Source organism: Mirounga angustirostris, unplaced genomic scaffold (assembly GCF_029215605.1).
Source record: "Mirounga angustirostris isolate CCGP_5_RB_7025 unplaced genomic scaffold, mMirAng1.0.hap1 SCAF_1, whole genome shotgun sequence".
Classification (NCBI taxonomy): Eukaryota; Metazoa; Chordata; class Mammalia; order Carnivora; family Phocidae; genus Mirounga; species Mirounga angustirostris.
The window spans coordinates 47430211-47452051 of record NW_026991709.1 but is presented as its reverse complement, the minus strand read 5'-3'; the positions used below and the strand labels follow the sequence as shown (position 1 = coordinate 47452051).

The 21841-nt window shown below is 38.5% G+C and overlaps 1 protein-coding gene across 1 annotated transcript in view; it reads right to left on the bottom strand.

Moving 5' to 3' along the window:
- The window catches only part of ADGRG7 (adhesion G protein-coupled receptor G7), a 68825-nt gene that overhangs the window by 23622 nt on the left and 23362 nt on the right, over positions 1 to 21841 (bottom strand). Inside the window, exons 4-10 of the mRNA XM_064575423.1 lie at positions 19172 to 19284; positions 16712 to 16861; positions 16130 to 16236; positions 10233 to 10372; positions 10008 to 10115; positions 3998 to 4161; positions 3396 to 3551 (exon numbers count right to left, since the gene is read on the bottom strand). Of these exons, the coding sequence (XP_064431493.1) occupies positions 3396 to 3551; positions 3998 to 4161; positions 10008 to 10115; positions 10233 to 10372; positions 16130 to 16236; positions 16712 to 16861; positions 19172 to 19284 (938 nt within the window). The remainder of the gene's footprint in view (positions 1 to 3395; positions 3552 to 3997; positions 4162 to 10007; positions 10116 to 10232; positions 10373 to 16129; positions 16237 to 16711; positions 16862 to 19171; positions 19285 to 21841) is intronic.

Sequence of the window (21841 nt, the reverse complement as noted above, 5' to 3'; positions counted from 1 at the left end):
GCTACCCCACATCATACCACCCTACCTCTTGAAATCCTATCTCTTCTCCAGAGGTGACCCTTTTTTAATGTACCTACAAATATTACCTATGTCTCTTGTACAAATATATAGCAGTTTGTTAACATATTTTAATTTGAATTGCTATTTTAATTAAAGATGTCATAAATATTTTTCCATATTAGTGTATTTCTGTTTAATAAATAAACTTCCATACCTTATGCAATAAGTATATATTGCTTTTACAGGAAGAAAACAAAAATAAAATAAATTTCATTTTAAAAACAAAGATTTCACATTAGTTCCTGTGTACAGTATACTGAGTAAATACCAAAGAATCATAGACTATACATAGATCGTCAGACCTTAGAAATCATCTATTCACTTAGAGTTTGCCTGCTCCTACTTTACGTACAATCCTAATCACTCTTCTAAAAACTTTGGCAACCCAAAACTAATTACAAATGTGAGTGGTAGGCATTGAGGCAGACTCAGACATTAATGAGAAGAAATAGCCAAAAGTTTGACCTCAGGAAAGAAGAAAAATAACTATGACAATGTAGTCTGTATCATTTAATATATATAGCAACCCAAGCTTTACACAGCTAGTGAATGATACTAATGATCTTAAAGATATCAAAAAAGTTAAAATTTTATCTTTACTATTTTCTAATTAAGAAAGCAGATCTCTGGGGGCGCCTGGGTGGCTCAGTCTGTTAAGCATCTGCCTTCCTCTCAGGTCATGATCCCAGGGTCCTGGGATCGAGCCCCACATCAGGCTCCACACTCAGTAGGAAGTCTGCTTCTTCTCCCTCTGCCCTGCCCCCTCCTCATGCTCACTCTCTCTCTCAAATAAATAAATAAAATTTTTTTTAAAAGTAGATCTCTCTGTAATATGTCAGAAAAGAATCAAAATCAATTAAAATAAGAAAGGATTTAATCATTAAAATAAGAAAATTATAACCTCACACTTGTCAGAACGGTTAAAATTAACAACACAGGAAACAACAGATGTTGGCGACAATGAGAAGAAAGGGGAACCCTCTTACATTGTTGGAGGGAATGCAAACTGGAGCAACCACTCTGTAAAACAGTGTGGAGTTTCCTCAAAAAGTTAAAAATACAACTACCCTAACATCCAGCAATTACACTACTAGGTATTTACCCCAAAGGATACAAATATACTGATTCAAAGGGGTATACAAACTGATGTTTATAACAGCATTATCAACAATAGCCAAATTATGGAAAGAGCCCAAATGTCCATCCACTGATGAATGGATAAAGAATAAGTGGTATATATATATAATGGAATATTACTCAGCCATCAAAAAGAATAAAATTTTGCCATGTGCCATGATGTGGATAGAGCTAGAGTGTATTATGCTAAGAAAAATAAGTCAGTCAGAAAAAGACAAATACCATATGATTTCACTCATACATGGATTTAAGAAACAAAACAGATGAAAATAGGGGAAGGAAAAAAATGAGAGGGAGAAAAACCATAGGAGACTCTTAACTACAGGAAACAAACTGAGGGTTGCTGGAGGGGAGGCGGATGGGGGAATGGGCTAAACGGATGATGGGCATTAAGGAGGGCACTAGTTGTGATGAGCACTGGGTATTATATATAAGTGATGAATCACTAAATTCTACTCCTGAAACCAGTATGACACTATATGCTAACCAACTAGAATATATACACAAACTTGAAACAACCAAAAAAAATTGTACTGGAAGTTAAATCCAATGCATTAAAGTAAGAAAAGGAAATAAATGGAAGAAAGAGAAAGAAAGAAAGAAAGAAAGATAGGAAAGAAAGAAAGAGAGAGAGAGAAAGAAAGAGAGAAATGAAGGAAGGAAGGGAGAGAGAGAGAAAATTATAGTTATTTCAAAAAAATTTTTTATAAAACATGCTTCTATATTGGGGCACCTGGGTGGCTCAGTTGGTTAAGCATTCAACTTTTGATTTTGGCTCAGGTTATGATCTCAAGGTTGTGAGATCAAGCCCTGTGTCATGCTCCACACTGGGCGTGGAGCCTGCTCCTGCTTCAAATTCTCTCTCTCCCTCTCCTTCTGCCCCTCCCTAACCCCTCTCAAAACAACAACAACAACAAAAATGAAACAAACAAACAAAACCAAGGTTCTATAATTTGATATTATATGTTGTACCAGGATGTTCTGATCTCCATTGGCTTCCCAAAGATGGCTACCTCACAGCTACTAGGGAATGAAAACATCTGCTTTTCTCAGGAAGATTCATAATATTAATAAGTGTAACATACTACATCCCTCCCCATTCTACTGCATATAAAAACGTTCCATCAAGCATAAAAACTAACACTTTCAGTTTTACAAGAATAATAAGTTTCTGGAAATAGAATAAATAGGTCCCTCTCTTAAAAGAATCAGCCCAAGGACTTTCAGAGGTTCACTTATAGCTACACACCAGAGCTAAGTGTTATCAGTTATTTGTACAGGGTAGCTTTGGAGTTAAAAGATATAAGGAGAGACACCCGGGTGGCTTAGTTGATTTTGGCTCAGGTCATGATCTCAGGGTCGTGAGATCCACACTGGCTGTGGATCCTGCTTAAGATTCTCTCTCTCCCTCTCCCTTTGCCCTTCCCTCTCTAAAAAAAAAGATATAAGGAATACATAAAGGACCTATGGGACAAATTGGATGAATTCAAGAGCTTTTCCTCTTTTATCTTCTAGCATAAACTTAGCAACTTAGATTATTCCAATGGAAAAAGCTTTGGGTAACTGATTTAAACTGCCCATCCACAGGTAAGTGTGTATTGAACCCGTCCCCAACACACGCCATACAGCTTTACCTCTATCTATGACAACTTCAAGCTTCACAACATGTGAGTTAGTTGAATGGAGTCTGTCAGCTCCTCTTGTGCACACGGGCTCCCTTCTCATCACTAAATACGCAGTGCTGACCTCATCCACCCTGAGACCATACTGCAGAAAGCTCTTATTTACCTGCTTTTACCAGCACTTCTTTTTTTAGTCTTATCACTCCATTCCCTGTTTATCCATTTAATCTAGGTTGAATATCTATGCAAACTAAGCCCCAAAGTTATTTCCAATTAGCACATGCCAGAATTATGTATAAGGGAAATTCTTTTTTTTTTAAGGATTTATTTATTTATTTATTTTAATTTTATTCATTTATTTGACAGAGAGAGACACAGAGAGAGAGGGAACACGAGGAGGGGAGTGGGAGAGGGAGAAGCAGACTCCCCGCCGAGCAGGGAGCCCAACGCGGGGCTCGATCCCAGGACCCTGGGACCATGACCCGAGCCGAAGGCAGACGCTTAACAACTGAGCCACCCAAGTGCCCCTATAAGGGAAATTCTTGTCTAGAAAGAGATGACTATGTACATCCTTACCATTAATACAGCAAAATTAGTAGTATGGTTGCAATGGCAGTACAAGAAGTCATTCGTGCTCCCATTTTTGTCACACCCATCTGTGTCCCAATCCTTTGTTGTCTGATTCCAATAGACACAGGCATAGGAATGGAGCTGGAATTCTTTCTGGTCATACTAGAAATTGAAAAGACAATTGCAACCGATTTTTTTTTAAATGCTGAATCAGGTAGAAAAAAACCGAATAGGATAAGATAAGCATATGAGAAATCAATTAGGTATGTACTAAGTACAACATCTTCATTATAGATTAGGGAGGGGGAAAAGGATATAAAATTCAAATGAGCTCATTTTGCATTTAGCTAGTCTGACAAAAAAAATGGGTGTGGGGAATGTTTCAATGAATATCTTCAAAGAATCTTTTAAAGAGTTTTACTGTTAAATCAATAATTGTACGCCTAAAATGAATATTACACTGTATGTTAACTAACTGGAATTTAAATAAAAACTCAAAAAATATAGAGTCTTCCTGTGGATTTCTTTTGCCCAACCAACCCAGCTTTTGTAATCGAAAGTGGCCTGAAAAAAAAATTTTTTTTTTTTTTTTTGGTTAGTGCACTCACCCTTGGCTTAAAGACAATATCAACAGAAGTTCCCTGAAGGTTATTTTTATCAGTACTGCTTGAGATAACTTTTTGACTAAAATCTGATTTAGCTTTAAAACTTTTTGATTGGAAAAGCTTGTTGTTTTGATACACTACAAAGCCGCATGCCGTTGTGTTGTTACCTATGAGACAAAAAATAAATAAATCAATCAACAAATGAACCCTAGGGCAAACAAAAAACAAAGTACCGTGTCATTGTTCAACTGCATGACTGCTTAATATTTGAGTAAAGTACTGTAAAAATGGTTTGCTAGCTGAATCTTTACTTAATTGCAATATGTAATTAACATATATAACCTGTGCCTGGCCGTTCCACTCACATTAATTTTTTTCCTGAGGTTCAGACTCCTTACCTTCTAAAATGGTGACAAAAATTTCTGCCTAATCCACCTCAAGGAGGTATTGTAAGGATCTCATGTGTAAAATAAACATCTTGCTTTCTAGGCAGTGGAACAGAGTCAACATGGCATTCAGGTAGCCCAAGGCCATGTCGCTTCCCCCCCCCCCCCCCCCCCCCCCCCGCCACTGCTGATAAGACATCAGACAAGAAACAGCAACGAGTAAATGGTGAATATCGGGCTGGCAGTGCCTAGGAAACTGCTCTATGAAACCTGTTTCCTGTTAAGAGGGACTGAGCAGAAACCAGTCTACTCAGTCACAGAGCCAGGAGTTCACGGTGTACATATCAGGGACTGTTTCAAGGGAGCCAGAGACTTTCCATCATCTCTTGAACTACTGGTCTCTGCTACTTCACCATGATCATGGGTTTTTCCCGAGGCTGGAAGACTATCGTGACATATTTCTTCAGGACATTGGGAAAAAGTGGTCAGCTGTTCCTCAGAGATCCTAGGAAAGCACGGCCGCAGCAGAGGGGTTTTCGTGGAAGCCGGCCACAGCAGTTGTCAAACAGAACAACCTAAGGAATGTCCCTAACACTTTATACAACTGTTGGCCATATTTAAGACAGAAGCAACCAGAATAATTACAAGTTTGAACTGAATTAATTTTTTAAACTCTGCTTTTACCAGTGATATCAAGAAAACTAAAACAGTGGCAGTGAGACGAGCCTCTTCAGTGTGATTGGAGAGATAGGCAGACAATGCCCTGACAGCCCCTAAATGTCCTCCCCAGCCAGCCATGTTCTAGCCTCTACCTAGAAAGAAAGACATTGGCTTATGGAGCGTTTTCATGGCACATTAACCTTGCCGAATTGTTCCTTCTGGACACTAGATGACAAAGTGAACCCTAAAATTGCAGTAAGGCTTCTTTTCATTATTATTGTTTTGTTTTGTTTTTTAATAAAGAATGACATGCTTGATGTAAAAGTCAAATCCAGGGGTGGCTGGATGGCTCAGTTGGTTAAGCACCGGACTTTTGACTTTGGCTCAGGTCATGATCTCAGGGTTGTGAGACCGAGCCCCATGTCAGGCTCCGTGCTCAGCAGAGTCTGCTTGACATTCTCTCTCTCCCTCTCCCTCTGCCTCTCCCCCTGCTCGTGTTTGTGCATGCACACGCACGTGTTCTCACTTTCAAATAAATAAATAAATCTTTTTTAAAATATAAATAAATAAATAATAAATAAATAAAAGTTAAAAAATGAAAGTCCCTTCTTACCCTTCTTCTCATTCCTACAGTATTTTGGTCATTTATTAGAAAATAATCACTTTCATCTAGATATTCAGATTCATTAGAAAAAATTCTATTTACTGTTATAATTTTTGTTAAATCTCCATATTTCTAGATATACCTTCTTGTTGTTTATTTATATTCTTTCACTCTCTCCCTTTTCTTAATCAAATTTGTTAGAATCTTGCCTATTTTATTAGTCTTTTCATGGAACTGATGTTTTATTTTGTTGATCAAATCTAACATTTGTTAACTTCTATTTTTATTAAGTTTCTCTATTACATTTATTAATTCCTTCTTTCTTGTTTCTTCAGATTTACTTTATTTTTATGATTCTTTAGTTGAATGCTCAGTTCATTTTTTAACAATTTCATTTATTTTCTAATAAATTTATTAAAGCACATACATTTTACTTTAAATAATTTAAATAACTTACTTTAAATAATTTACTTTAAACACTAAAAACATGCAGATGAAAATATAGGAGACTATCATTATGACTTTAACATAGGGAAGAATTCAAATAACTCTTTGTCCACATCCCATAGGTGTTGATATGTGGTATTCTCATTGCCATTAATTTCCAAGTACTTTGTAATGTACAGTTTAATTTCCTTTCTAACAACGTTTATTTTTAATTTCTAATTGGATAAAATTTTGGCTATTTTTTTATGGTACATTTCTAGTTTTATTGCATTGTGGTCAGGAACTATGTTTTATGTAACTTTTATTTTACAAAATGCATAAGCTTTGATACATGTCATGTATCATATGACCTCACTGATATGAGGAATTCTTAATCTTAGGAAACAAACTGAGGGTTGCTGGAGTGGGGGGGGTGGGAGGGATGGGGTGGCTGGATGATAGACATTGGGGAGGGTATGTGCTATGGTGAGTGCTGTGAATTGTGCAAGACTGTTGAATCACAGATCTGTACCTCTGAAACAAATAATTCAATATATGTTAAGAAAAAAAAAAGAAGAAGAAGATAGCAGGAGGGGAATAATGAAGGGGGGGAAATCGGAGGGGGAGAGGAACCATGAAAGACAATGGACACTGAAAAACAAACTGAGGTTTCTAGAGAGGATGGGAGTGGGAGGATGGGTTAGCCTGGTGATGGGTATTAAAGAGGGCACATTCTGGTTGGAGCACTGGGTGTTATGCACAAACAATGAATCATGGAACACTACATCAAAAACTAATGATGTAATGTATGGTGATTAACATAAAAATAAAAAATTTTTAAAAATGCATAAGCTTTTCTACATGGTCAGTAGAAAATGACCACGTCGTGAGTAATAAATAAATGGTCAGTTTTTGAACCGCTTGATGGATATATGAAAAGAACTTTTGTTATCCCTTTTCTGCCTACAAACAAAACTACACATACACTCAAATGTATATAAATGTCAAGTTTATTAATTTTTTTTGTCTACTTGATCTTTAATATCTGGGATAGTTGCACTAAAACCTTTCCTTAGAAGAATGGTTTGTCAATAATTTTTGCTTATATATGTCAATGATGTCCTTTTAGAACAAAGAATTAAAACAGATAATTTGGGGGTTTGGCTTCTAAAAATCATATAAAATATGTCCCTTTCAGGGGTGCCTGGGTGGCTCAGTTGGTTAAGCATCTGCCTTCAGCTCAGGTCATGATCCCAGGGTCCTGGGATCCAGCTTGCATCAGGCTCTCTGCTCAGCAGGAAGCCTGCTTCTTCCTCTCCCACTCCCCCTGCTTGTGTTCCCTCTCTCGCTGTCTCTCTCTGTCAAATTAATAAAATCTTAAAAAAAAAAAAAAAAGTCGCTTTCAGTCCAGCCTGAGTCTCTGTCTCTTAATAGTGTGTTTTAGCTTATTTGAAAAGAATGATAATTTATAAGGAGTAAGAAGTTAGATCCCGGGGATGCCGGGGCGGCTCAGTCGTTAAGCATCTGCCTTCTGCTCAGGTCATTGATCTCAGGGTCCTGGGATCAAGCCCCGCGTCAGGCTCCCTGCTCAGTGGGGAGCCTGCTTCCCCCTCTCCCTCTGCCGCTCCCCCTGCTTGTGCTCGCTCTCTCTCTGTCAAATAAATAAATAAAATCTTAAAAAAAAAAAAAGAAGTTAGATCCTTATCTTTCACCAAACACATAAATTCTAGGTTCACTGAAGACCTAAATGCATACACAAACAATAAAAACATGCAGAAGAAAATATAGGAGACTATTGTTGTGACTTTAACATAGGGAAGATTTCTTTTAAAAAGTACCGATTATAGGGGCACCTGGATGGCTCAGTCGTTAAGCGTCTGCCTTCGGCTCAGGTCATGATCCCAGGGTCCTGGGGTCAAGCCCCGCAGCGGGCTCCCTGCTCAGGGGGAAGCCTACTTCTCCCTCTCTCACTCCCCCTGCTTGTGTTCACTCTCATGCTGTGTCTCTCTGTGTCGAATAAATAAATAAAATCTTTAAAAAAAATTAAAATAAATAAAATAAAAAGTACCAATTATAGAGGAAAATACTGATACATTGGACTGCCCTAAAAATTAAAATTTGGGTATGACAAAAGATGTCAAAAGCCAAGCAAAAAAAGCTACAGACTGGAGGAAAGATATTTGCAACTTTATAACCAATAAAGAATTAGTGTCCAGAGTACATAAAGAACTTCTAATGACCAATAAGAAAAAGACAAACAATCCAGTACAGAAATGATCATAGTGTCTGAATAAGCAAGTCGCAGAGTAGAATATCAGAATGTCTAATAAATACATGAAAAGTTACACAAATAAAGGAAGAAAAAAAATCTAACGTATCATTGAATTTCCAAGCTGCAAAAGGAATATAACAATACTTGTAACATATTTATCAGATAGACAAAAGTTAATAAGCTTAATAATGTATTAACAAATCTCCCAAAAGGGATGTTTAGTTTAAAAAAAGCAAGTTCCATACACCATGATACCACTTAGGTAAATATTTAAAATTCGCAAAATAGAATACTTTATATATGGCTATATAAATATGTAGCAAAAGTTTAAAGGCAGCCATAAAAATGAAACACACCAACTTAAGAAAGATATAAGTTCTGGGGCGGTGGGGAGGGATGGGAAAAAACAGGACACAGGACTTCAGGTACAGCTATAATATCTTCCTTTTTTTTTTTTAAGAGGTCTGAAGCAAACATAGCAAAATTTGACATCTGCTTACCTTGTTGGTGGGTACACGTGCTGCATGTATTATTATCTATACTTTTCTATATGCATGAAATATTTTTTAAATTAAAAAAAAAACACAGAAAAGAACATAAAAGATTTAGATTTAGTCTCTACCTTCACAAAGCATGTAGCCAAAGCAAATGGGAGCAAAATTCCACAACATGCCAGAGCCATGAGTAATACCCCTTCTTTTTTATCAGTGCTATTACGAATTCTAAAATATGCACTTTCTAACAATGGAGTGCTTTTTAAGTTTTATTCTTTTGGGGGGGGGGGCAGAAGGAGAGGGAGAGAGAGAATCTTAAGCAGGCTCCACATTCAGTGCAGAGCTGACGTGGGCTTGATCTCACAACCCTGAGATCATGACCTGAGCTGAAATCAAGAGTTGGATGCTTAACCGACTGAGCCACCCAGGCACCCCACATTGGATTTGTTTTATTTGGGGGGAGAATAAAAGTAAATGTGTGCTTGCTTTCCCTATTATTATTGTCAAAGTAATCATTATTTTAGACTCTGAAAAGTACAAACATTTCATGTTAGACATGAAATTTTCTGAAGGGCTATATGCAAGATATAGGGAGACCATGGTGAGCACCATATTAGCAGAGATAATTAAAATCTGTTGCTACAAGATGATGACTGTACCAATTACATAAAATATCCCAAGGCAGGTCTATAGGATGAATCTGAGCCTGTGAGTGCCATGCCAAGAATAAATAGGGGCAAAGTTTATGACTGAGTATTTTTAAATATATTTTTAAGTGTAAAACTGACCTACATTAGCTAGATTTTTCTTAGAAAACAGACTTGTGTCCATGACCAGAGCATTTCAATTCTGCTACAAAGGTTTTTGAAAAGGAAAAAAAGAAAAGAAAACATCTCTATCATCTAGAACAGTAGAGTTGAGATTACCATAATTTTAAGATTTTATTTATTTATTTGAGAGAGAGAGAGAGAGAGAGCATGTGGTGTGCATGAGTAGGGGGAGGGGCAGAGGGAGAAGCAGACTCCCCGCTGAGTGGGGAGCTGCATATGGGCGCTCAATCCCAGGATCCTGAGATCATGACGTGAGCCGGAAGTTAGAGGCTTACCAACTGAGCCACACAGGTGCCCCCAATTTGAGTGTATTTTTTAATGTAACAAAGTTTGAGACCTACTTTTTGAGGTACTGAGCAAGATTTGAAGTTCAGTCTCCCCATCTGGATTAAGTTTGTCCACATCTCTCTCCACAGCTGTGAAACCAGGAACGAGAGAATCACTAGTTCCTGTCAGAAGGACAAAAGTAGAATTTTAAAAGTCTACAATTTCATAGATAGAGCATTATTCATGGTTGATAGCAGAATGCTGTCTGATATTATAAGTACATGAGACAAACCACTCACCTTTCCTCACAGAGAAGCGAACGTTTAGAGACTCCATAGTGCTTTCTGAAGAGAAAGCCACAGACTGTACCGCCACATTAGGTTTCACCACTGACGTGTTACCCAAAGATGTAGAATAAATCTCCATTTGCTTAATAAGTCTGTATAGGATAAAACATAACAACGTAATATTCTAGAGATTTGTCATAAAATCAAAGGTGTGTGTTCTCTCCCACATTCCAGTAGAAAGGCACGACCATAGAACTCATGCGAACATTGGCACAATCTACTTAAAATAATTTATTGTCTTCACCAGAATCTTGCTTTGTTATGTATATACTTTTTCTAAAGTTCTGATGGACTGTCTCCACTGAAGGATACCTTGTATATAGATGCCAGAAAGTTGGAGCTCAACAATGACAAAGTTCCCCACAGAAGTAGTCTTTATTGTGTTGTTCTTCACACAAAGGATGGTGTTGCTACCCATCATTGGCCAGACATGTGCTCCTTGTTTCTCCAGTGATGAGAACCAATTTCCACTTATTCAACTCCCTCCTCTCACCCAAACCCCTTGGGGTATAAGCATCTCCTGTTAGTTGTTGGTTCCAGAGGCAACAGTTCATTTGGAACCATGCAAGAATAGAGCTCTGAGCTCACTGCCTTGGTTATTAACTCTACATTGCAGGTTTCCACAATGTTCTTTTCTACTTTGGATAACTTTAAAGACAGATTAGATGGAAGGTGGGAGGGAGTGGGGGAACCTGTCAATTTGGTGCTTTCCAGAGAAAAGTCGTAAGACCTTTTCTTTTCCTTGTTTCCTGTAAGAAATACTTGCACTATTTTTGTACTTGACAAAACAAAATCTCTATAGCTAAGATAACTGATTCAATCTAGTTTTCCCAGAAATGAAGGGATTTCATTAAAATGTAGTTGTTCCATATCCTAAGTCTCTATTTTGGCCACTAAAGTATTTTTCCCTTTCCCCAACTGACATAATAGACAAATTTTAAAATAATTAAAAATTGCTTTCATAAAGAGAGTATGATAATCATTTATATGGAAACATTTGAGTTGGCTTCTCTGTTTTGAATGTTTTCCTTTCGTAACACCATTTTCTGAATTTTTAGCAATTCACACTATACATTTCCCACTTAATGAATAACAATCATACTCCAGAGCTGCTTTCGACAGGAAGACTACATAACAAAATTTTAATCTTATAAGAACATATTTCATACATTTGTCAACCAAACAATATCTGTTGAGCACCAACTAAGAGGTCATACCCTATGAAACACTGGAGATAGCAAGAGGTGCTCCCTCGGGCATTGGAAGTCTAAAGAGAAGGATGTACTAGATATCTGAGAGTGATTGCAGGGTTCACAACCACTTTTGTTTTTTATTTTTATTTTTTTTTTAAGATTTTATTTATTTGACAGAGAGAGACACAGCGAGAGAGGGAACACAAGCAAGGGGAGTGGGAGAAGGAGAAGCAGGCTTCCCGCGGAGCAGGGAGCCCGATGCAGGGCTTGATCCCAGGACCCTGGGATCATGACCTGAGCCAAAAGCAGATGCTTAACTGACTGAGCCACCCAGGCGCCTCTCACAACCACTTTTAAAGGGTTGCTCTAGCCACAGCCACTTTTAAGGCCATTTTTTCCTTCCATATGATTCTTCCCTGCTCTTGCCATAACTGATTCCATTAGAGATGAGTGCTTGCCTCGGAGTACCCAATGCAGAGGCTTGCCATTGGCCAGTATAAATGACTGGAAGAAGAAACCAGATTCTTTTCACTCAGGAATTTTCAAGTTAGTGCCATAGTTGTATCAGGAAAGTCATGGTTTAGAGGTGACCAGAGAAGTCATTCTGTCATTGTAAGGCCAAATAGAAATTTAAAATAAGAGGCTTATTTTTTCCTGTTGAAAATAAAAGATGGGATGCCTGGGTGGCTCAGTAGGTTAAGTGTCTGCCTTCTGCTCAGGTCATGATCCCAGGGTCCAGGGATCCAGTCCCTCATCAGGCTCCCTGCTCAGCGGGGAGCCTGCTTCTCCTTCTCCCACTCCCCCTGCTTGTGTTCCCTCTCTCACTGTCTCTCTCTCTGTCAAATAAATAAATAAATTTGTAAAAAAAAAAATAAATTATATATATATGTGTGTGTGTGTGTGTATATATATATATATATATATATATATATATATATATATATATAAATTCTTTTGAGAACTACATTGGCATTTTGTCCACTTTATGACCTAGGAATGTCTTTCTCAAGGACATAGAAGCCATCTCTTTGAAATGTAAACATCAAGGAATTCCCTATTTCCCAGTTCCTGTGAGGGTAGGAGCCTAATTTTAGTGGGTGGGTACCTTGCTCCAAGTTGCAAAGCTACCTCTTGTCATAAAGATATGAGAAGTTTGTTCTTCCTCTGGATAAAGTCCATTAGCTAACACAGATGGTCACCTCAATTACTGGGTTAATGTAGGATGAACTATGTGTGTCGGTGTTGTCAAGTTCTCTTAACTGAGGACTAGTTATTGATTACCTGAAAACACGTATGTAATGGGTTATATCTGCTTGGCTATATAAAGAAGTGAGATTCCTCTCTGTCTGAAATCTCTTAGTGTTTGCCTGTGATACACATCACATTCTGGTTTAATGTTTATGCCATAAAAAGTGTTTTCTTTCTCTACTATGTTTGTGGAGAGCATTTCTGGGTTGAGAAAAGATTTTGTTTTTAATTATGTTTCCCCAATGTCATTAACAGGGTTAATTTATGAGAGAGCAGAAACTAGAATATGAAACATACATGTTTATTGAGTCATGTTAATTATAAAGACCAACTGCTAACTTTTTTTCAAGACCAAATATATAAAAGTCAAGTATCGTGCTAGTGATTTACATATATTAACTCAGTTGAACCTCACAAGAATCCTACTGAAGTGAGTCTCAAAGTTATTCCCATATTATACTGAAGAATCTGATGCTCTTCCAAGAGAAATCAATTTGTCCATCATGTACCGACTAAATAACAATGCTAAGATTTGAACCCAGGACTGTCTGACTCCAAAGGCTGTGGCCACAACCATTATATTATCCCAGAAGGAAGGCTCACAGACTCCTCTATAGGGACCGTCGGAGCTGCCTTGGATGCCCTGCCATCTTCCTACTCCAGAAGCCATAAAGCCCCGCCATATTATGATACTGTTTTTAGGTTCCCATGAGATTCCATAAGCCTCTTTACAATAGATCTCTGGTCAAGATAATTTAAGCAGGCGTCTTTTAACCAAAAAAGGCTGGCTGGAACAAAAATACAAATAGAAATGTGAAATGTGAACGTGCAAGGTGGTCAGTATTAGGCAAGCAGTTTTGCATTCCCAAGGATAGGTAAACAAGGACAATTACGAGCCCTGAATTTCAGGGTGATAGCTCAGTCTTTGTGACAAATGGTCAAAATGGAGAAAGGAGGTCTTAGATTCACTGATTGCAGTAGGATGCTCTTAACAGCAGAGACCTTGCCCATGGCTCCTCCCAACTTAGACCAAGAGAATGGATGAATGGATGCTAGAGAACTTCACTATGACAACTTGAGCCAGCTGGAGCTGGGCAGTTTTTTTCCTTCCTGTCACTCTCCTGTTTTACTCTCACACTGTCCACTTCTCCCCATGAGTGGAGAAGGGGAGTCCAGTAGCTTAGGGATGCAAACAGGAAATTGTGAATGAAAGAAGGGAGAAGCCAAAGTAAGATGGGCCACGAAGGCCCAGTGTCTGTCAGGAGACCCTGCAGGTAGGCCCAGGTTCAGGGGACAGAGTTTGGAAAGGAAGAGTTCCCCAGAGAAGAAAATTAATTTTCTTCTCCAGGGAGAGAGGAGCTTTAGCATCACCTCTGCTGGCAGTTCCTGAGGAGTACTAAGGGCTTGGTGACCTGATCTGGGGGGCTGGAGCCTGAGGCGACAGCCTTATCTAAGTGAATGAGGCTCCGAGTCCACGAGGGCTTATGCATAGGACTACCTGGGAGAGTCAACTGACAGACCAGGATTAGAAAAGTAAGCAGACTAGAAATCCACAGTGGGAGGAATTACTATGAGTGTGGTTGTAACATTTCATATTTCAGTGTATCCCACATTTAAAATTTTTATTCATCCTCTAATCACCTCCTTCGATGCCATTTGGATATTGCACATAAATCACACAGAATCGAGTTTTTCTCCATGTCTTAAGCCAGTAAAATTCATAATTGCTTATTGTCAGGACCGTATTTTTATCTATATCATGATGTGTGACTTTCTCAGCCAAATCTCATAGTTGCTCTCTCCTCCGCTTTCTCACCAAAAACATCCACACTTCTCCTTTCCCTCTAGCAAGACTGCAAGCACAGAGCCTCCAGCTCTGAAGGGAGCCCACTCTGGCTCTCAAGCTCCATGTTCACTGAACAGAGACTCTGAATCCCATGGCCACTTCCTTCTCCAACTTCAAGAAAAATGGGAGTCTAGGAGTGCCTGGGTGGCTCAGTCATTAAGCAGCTGCCTTCAGCTCAGATCATGATCCCAGGGTCCTGGGATCAAAACCCGCATCGGGCTCCATGCTCCACAGGAAGCCTGCTTCTCCATCTTCCACTCCCCCTGCTTGTGTTCCCTCTCTCGCTGTGTCTCTCTCTGTCAAATAAATAAATAAAACCTTAAAAAAAAAAAAAATGGGAGTCTCCACACTCCCAGTGAGAAGGGTCCAGACTCCTGTTGAAATCTGAAGTCATAAAATACACCAATTAAACTGCTGAAACAACAACCTCTACCACCATCTCTCAGAATTACAATCTTCTGAATGTCTTATCCATTTCATGCTTTTGTACTTTTTCTACTTTGAGGGCTCAACACAGTAAAAATTAGAAAACTGAGAACTACTTCTAGGAATTTCTCCTAAAAAAATAATGGGCCATGCAAACAGAGATTATGTATAAGAATGTTGATTGCTCAAAATATTAAAAGACTTGAAGCAATCTAAATGTCTTTCAACAGGAATTGCTTAAATAAAAGTTCACTCATATTATGCAGTATCTAAAATTTATGTTGTATATGTATAGATATTTATATTGAAAAGATGTTCATAAGTTATTACTAAGTGACAAAAATAAGCTATAAATCAGTAGAGTATGTAATATGATACAAACACACACACACAGAGAAAAATCTGGAAGAATATATACCAACAGGTTAATAAAGGTGGGACAATTTTTTAAATTTTGCTCATCTGTATATTTTCTTATTTTTCTATAATGAGCATATAAATTTACCTAAATTTTTTAAAAACCAAGAAAACTATATATAAGGTAAAAACACAATGAATCCTCGTTAAGAGACCTCTGTAATAAAGTATATAAGTCTTATTATAAATACACAACCAAAAGTATGTCAAAACATAGGAATCAAAAAGAGAGAAAGCAGGTAGAGTTGGATTTTTTTTTTCAATGTAGCCTTGGGAAAGCTAAAGAAAGCTTAACCAAGATACACCAGGATCTTGGGGATAGCTGAGTTGTGTGTAGGGAGCGGGCAACATGTCCTGCAAAGTTATGCTGTTATTTTCAGCTCTGTACATTGAGAAGAGTTGGAAGAGCTCCTTTTGTGCATGCAGGCTGACCCTTGGCCATGCCAACCGAAGGCTAGGAAAATAAGTTCTAGTCTAAATCATCCCAGTTGCTCTCTATCTCCCAGACCATGGCCACCCCAGGAAGCAGGAATTAACATCCAACACTCTGTCCAGTAAATGAAGATCGGGTGGAAAGCCAAGACTTCAGTCGGCATTCCAGAGGACTCAGCCAGTTAGTGCAGCCAGGAGAGAAGTAAAGACACCTCTCTTCGTGCTTTAACCTAGGAAACTAGATAGCACTTTGTAGTATTTTCTTTCCCGATTGGAATTAGGCTTACGTCGCCAAGGTGTCATCCTTATCAGAAGCAGTAGCAGCAGCTTTCCGAAAAACGTCTTCCCCGGCATCTAGAAGTTGACTCACTGTTGTTACAGCAATTACTTTTGCCTGCCAGGAAGAAGGCAGCAAATGATCATCCTAGCAGACATGCATCACACATCCTCATCGCCATCATTATCATGCATTATTACAGTATCAAGTGGCACTGTGAGCATGGTAATCTAGAGGTGAGTAGTTTTCAAACTTGAAGGTTTCGTTTTAGATGGCAGAGACTAAAGATGGGGCATGGGGAAAATTTAAATTCAGTCCATCAGGAAGCTTAGCTTCTGAATCTGGCCTCCAGGCAAGGTCTTTCACAGAACCTCTACCCCACCCCCAAGAACACAATAGCAGATGCCTGGATACAGAAGCAGAAACAAAGTAAGACTGCAGGGCTCTGATTGTGGAAACATTACAGCCCATAATACTTAGTAGAACTATCATACTTACTATTGAACTAAGTAAAGTGGTTTCTAGTTTTGTCTTTCTTTCTGTGTCTGCTTTTTCTTCCCCTCCCCTTTTTTAAAAACCGTGTGAGTTTTACCTCAGGTACAGCATTTCTGGTTGAGTTGAAGATCTGCCCCACCACTCTAGTGGCAGAAATGATGCCCTCTGGAGTTATTCTATTGACATCAGATGTTAAAATCTGAGCTTCGGCCGAAATATTCAGAGACTGTGTTGAGATATTGACTATCTGTTTTAAAAAAAACCAAAAAACAACAACTCTAACTTTATACAACTATGTCTAAACACTTTGCAAGCAATTGCAGGTCAATAAACTGGAATTTAGCTGACCCTCGATCTCCTGCATCTACTCAGTTCTTCATGTTTGCTTCTCTACTTGTGTAAAGGACAAAGTACATGCAGGCTGGTGGCTTTTCCAGCCTTTACTATCTGCTGGGATTCATTAACTAAGTCTGCCTTAGATAGACCAATGCTACTCAACGTGGGATCCATGAACCCTGTAACTGTTACAGGGCTCACAGGGAGATAAGCGTAGAAACTGTAACTGGTCAGAAACTTACACAACAATTGTATCCTGTTGAATCTAGTTATTTTTTTCAGTGATCCATATTTGGATGGGAGCTACACTTGCGTGAACATAGCATAACATATGGACTTGTTCTAATCACTATGTTGTACACCTGAAACTAATGTAACACCAGGTATCAACTACACGTCAATAATAAATAAATAAATAATTGAAAACCTTTTTTAAAGAGAAAAAAAGGATTTGTATTTTATATATATCTTTTTCATTCCATTTTCCTAGGAATTCATTGTTATTACATTTTACAAAATTATCGGTCTGCAAGGGATTGGAAATTTTTAAAACAGGCTTTTCAGCACAGATTGAGAAACACTGACCTAGGCCCTATCTCCAGGTACCAACTGGCCCCCTGGCTCTGGTGTTGTGAGGCTAAAACATGTTAATCCGTATTGTCCTTAGTAGAGCCAGGTGTTATGGTGTGTATATGTGGCTTTGTTTTTCACTAGATGGCAGCATTATTTCAAAAATCAAACCAAGGTCACAGGCCATTCACACTTAGGGGAGAGTTGAAAACAATATTCAATCAATAGACAGAAACAACGAAAGCTCTCACTCAATAGCTAGGTCCCTGCTCTGTTCTAGGCACTTTGCTGGATATTTTATAGGAGTTATCACATTTAGTACAAAAAACGACACTGTCAGTGGAGCATCCTTATCCCTGTTTAAAGGTTTGGAGAGGTAGAGGAGTCCACGCAGCTTACAAGAGTCAGAGCTCACAGCCAAAAACTGGGTAGTCAGACTCCAGAACATAAGGTCTTTCCCCCAGTCTGTGTAGTTGGCACGAACTATGGAGTTGGCAGCCATCTCCACTCTCCACTCCCAACCCCATCTCTACCCCTATCCCTGCCCATCTACAATTAGGGAGCCAGAGTGATACAGTGTGGGCTTTAAAATAAAAAGTAACTCCATCACTTTTTGGCTGTGGTTCACTACACCTCTCAGAGATAGCTTCCTCATCTATAAAGTAGGTACATAAATATCTCTCTATATATAGTTGTTATAAGAATTAAATATGATAAATAACATGTAAAATGTTAGCACAGTATTTGGCACACAATAAGTAGCTCAATAATTAGTATAATCACTCTAGTTATCTGTGAGAACAACTGAGGTTCTATAAAAACTAAATGAGATAACATATTTAACATGTCCTGCACTTACTTAGAAGGACCACTTAAAGTTTCCTTTTCCTTCCCTTTCTTGGCTCCAGATATTAGCAGTTCTATTCATTTGCATACAGGTATACACTAGGTTAAAATAATTTAATCTTGGAGCGCCTGGGTGGCTCAGTTGTTAAGCGTCTGCCTTCAGCTCAGATCATGATCCCGGGGTCCTAGGATCGAGCCCCACATCGGGCTCCCTGCTCAGCGGGAAGCCTGCTTCTCCCTCTCCCACTCCCCCTGCTTGTGTTCCTGCTCTCGCTCTCTCTCTCTCTCTGTCAAATAAATAAATAAAATCTTTAAAAAATAATAATAAAATAAAATAATTTAATCTGCATGAAAAAATATCTAGCCATATATATTTCCCACTTCACTGGCTCATGGACACAGCCCTGAGACCAGCATTAGGTCCTAGGGTTCCCACCTCAAAAGGTCTTTGATGTTTGTTGTTGTTGTTACTCTTTTTTCTGATTCAGTTAACCATCAAAATACCTTCCTTTTGGTCTCAAATGTCAGTGATCTATTTTCTGATATATTTTCACTGCTCTAAAAAGATGAGGCCATTTAAAATGTGTTATAGACTATCATTTGCTAAAATTTGCTGAGCCAACAGGTCCAACGGTCCTTTTTCACAAACAGATATAAACTTCAAAAAAAAAAAAAAGAGTGGTTTCAGTTACCAGTTTTTGTTATTCCTGATTTGAGAGTTGACCGTTAGGTATCTAAAGAACAAAGACTTCACACACAGTCGGAACATTTTTCATTTGCCCAGCACACAGACCACATGGCCTACCTGCTTTTCCAGCGTTTCCAGAGTTTCATTGCAATTTCCTATTGTCACATTTTGTAATTCTATCTCTCCATATATGGTAATACTGCATAGCCGGGTTGCTATTGGATTGCCCGCTTTAAAAAAAAGAAGAAAAAAAGACAGTGTTTGCAAAGATGGCCACTAGCAACTAACTGCCTGCTCGCGTACACGTCCCCTTCTCCGTGGGATTGTCCTGCTCCTCCCACTGAGGGGTAGAGTCTATGCCTCCGTTTTCTAAATCTGGGTTAGACTTAAACTTGCGTTGGCCAACAGAATGTTCTGTGAGAGTTCCAGACCTTGGGCCTCAAGAAGACTTGAAGTTTCAGATTTGCCCTCTTGGAACACTGTCCGGAGACTATTGTACTAGGAAGCAGCTCTGATCTACTGGAGGATGAGAGGCTATGTGAAAGAGAACTGAGTCCGTCCAGCCAGCACCAAAGCGTCATGTGAGTGAGGGTGTCTTGGACATTCGAGCAGTCCATCAACCCATAGAACTACGAAAAATCTAAATCATTATTCATTGAAGCCACAAAATTTGGGATGGTTTAATATACAGCAATGAAAAAGTGAATCAGGCAGTCATTACAGGAAACTTTTAGGCAGATGTCACTTGTCTTGATTTTTAAATCTGAAATTCAAAAGACCAGTCAACTGTTTCCTACATTCAAAGTCTACAAGGAAGATGTGCCTTCCAACAACTAGGGACATTGGGCTTTGAATTGGATGTGATGAGGGTTGAGAGATCAGAAATAATATGAAAAATTCCTACTAGAGCGGGCCCCTGGGTGGCTCAGTCGTTAAGCGTCTGTCTTCGGCTCAGGTCATGATCCCAGGGTCCTGGGATCGAGCCCCACATCCAGCTCCCTGCTCAGTGGGAAGCCTGCTTCTCCCTCTCCCCCTGCTTGTGTTCCCTCTCTTGCTGTCTCTCTCTCTCTGTCAAATAAATAAATAAAATCTTCAAAAAAAAATTCCTACTAGATATTAAATTATATATTGAACTTTCGTTCTCTATCCAAATCTGAGTAACACCTGAAAGGCAAAGAGTTCTATTGTGTTGTAGCACTTATCTGATATTTGGTTGGCTCTCAATAAACACTTTTTGAATCATTGGGTTTATTTCCTGTAATTATCACCGAGCTATCCTACCTCAGTGTCCTCCTGTGACTAATGCTTAAGAGCCAAAAACATAATATATATCAAACAAGTGTGATGTCCCTTGATGGACATATTACTGACTTTTTTTTTTTTTTTTACTGTTCCTGATTTGGTAGCACATCGTTATTTTTTGTAGCTGTATCTCTTTTATAAATTATAATGAAATAGTTAAGATATACAAAAAATGAAAAATTAAGACGATAGGTATCCACAGACATACCCTAGAGTATAAGAAGTAAGTACCAATAACATGAAGCCCCCATGCCTTTTACCTTCTGAACTTTTAATCAAGAGGCTAGAAGGACCTATGTAAAGAATAGGATCATGAATATTTGAGTAGGCATGATATATATGGGCAGAAGCAATTTGAATTCTGCAAATGGAATACTGGTCTACATAATCTCTTAGAATAAATAAGATAAAGAAACACACAGGAAAGACTAGTATCTGTAAGTACTACAATATTTCAAAGAGCCCTTGACATACACAAAAATAAATACCTAAATAAAATGTGAAATTCTCCCCAGGGTTATTACTGACAGAAGTTCTATCAAACGTTTTCATAAATGATCTAGACTTGGCAGTATTACTGAGATATCCAGTTCTGCAGGAAATGATGATATCCTGCAGGAAGATGTGAGAAATATGAGGACTGGTCAAAGGAAAGTCGATGCAGGGGTGCCTGGGTGGCGCAGTTGGTTAAGCGTCTGCCTTCGGCTCAGGTCATGATCCCAGGGTCCTGGGATCGAGGCCCGCATCAAGCTTCCTCCTTGGCGGGAAGCCTACTTCTCCCTCTCCCACTCCCCCTGCTTGTGTTTCCTCTCTCGCTGTCTCTCTGTCAAATAAATAAAATAAAAAATCTTAAAAAAAAAAAAAAAAAGAAAGAAAGTCAATGCAAACAAAGTTCAGATAAAACACTAAGGGAAAATCATACAGCATAATGGGCTCTAAGCTATCATGAAAGGAATCTATGCATTTTTAAGGGCTACTCTTGGAAGGTATTACCTAATACAGCAGTGAAATAAGTCATCAAAATCCTGGATATCAGCAGGGAGCATATTAGAAGTTAAAAAATGTTATTTGCTCCTTTATTCTTGGAATGTCTCTATGTAAGCAAGGTTGTCATGCTTCAAGGAAGGTATGATGAAGCTGGAGAATGTTCCAAGATGGATAACTAAAATGACCAAGGAGATGAAGAACTATCAACTGTGGACAGACTTAACTGAGCATCTCTACCTAGAAAGATGATGTCTGAAAGTAGATATGGTACAAATCTATAGCTAATGTTTAAAATTCAGACCAATTATATAACTCAATGAGCAGATATTAATATGTTCAAATTCCAGGACATAACTGAAACTGGGAAAATAAACCAATAGAAGAAGGACTAAAAGGAATTTATAACTGATCCATATTACAATTTTTAGGGGAATTAGAATTATGTGAGGTTGCATCCTAAACTTTGAACATGAGCATCATGAAAGGGAGCCAAACCCT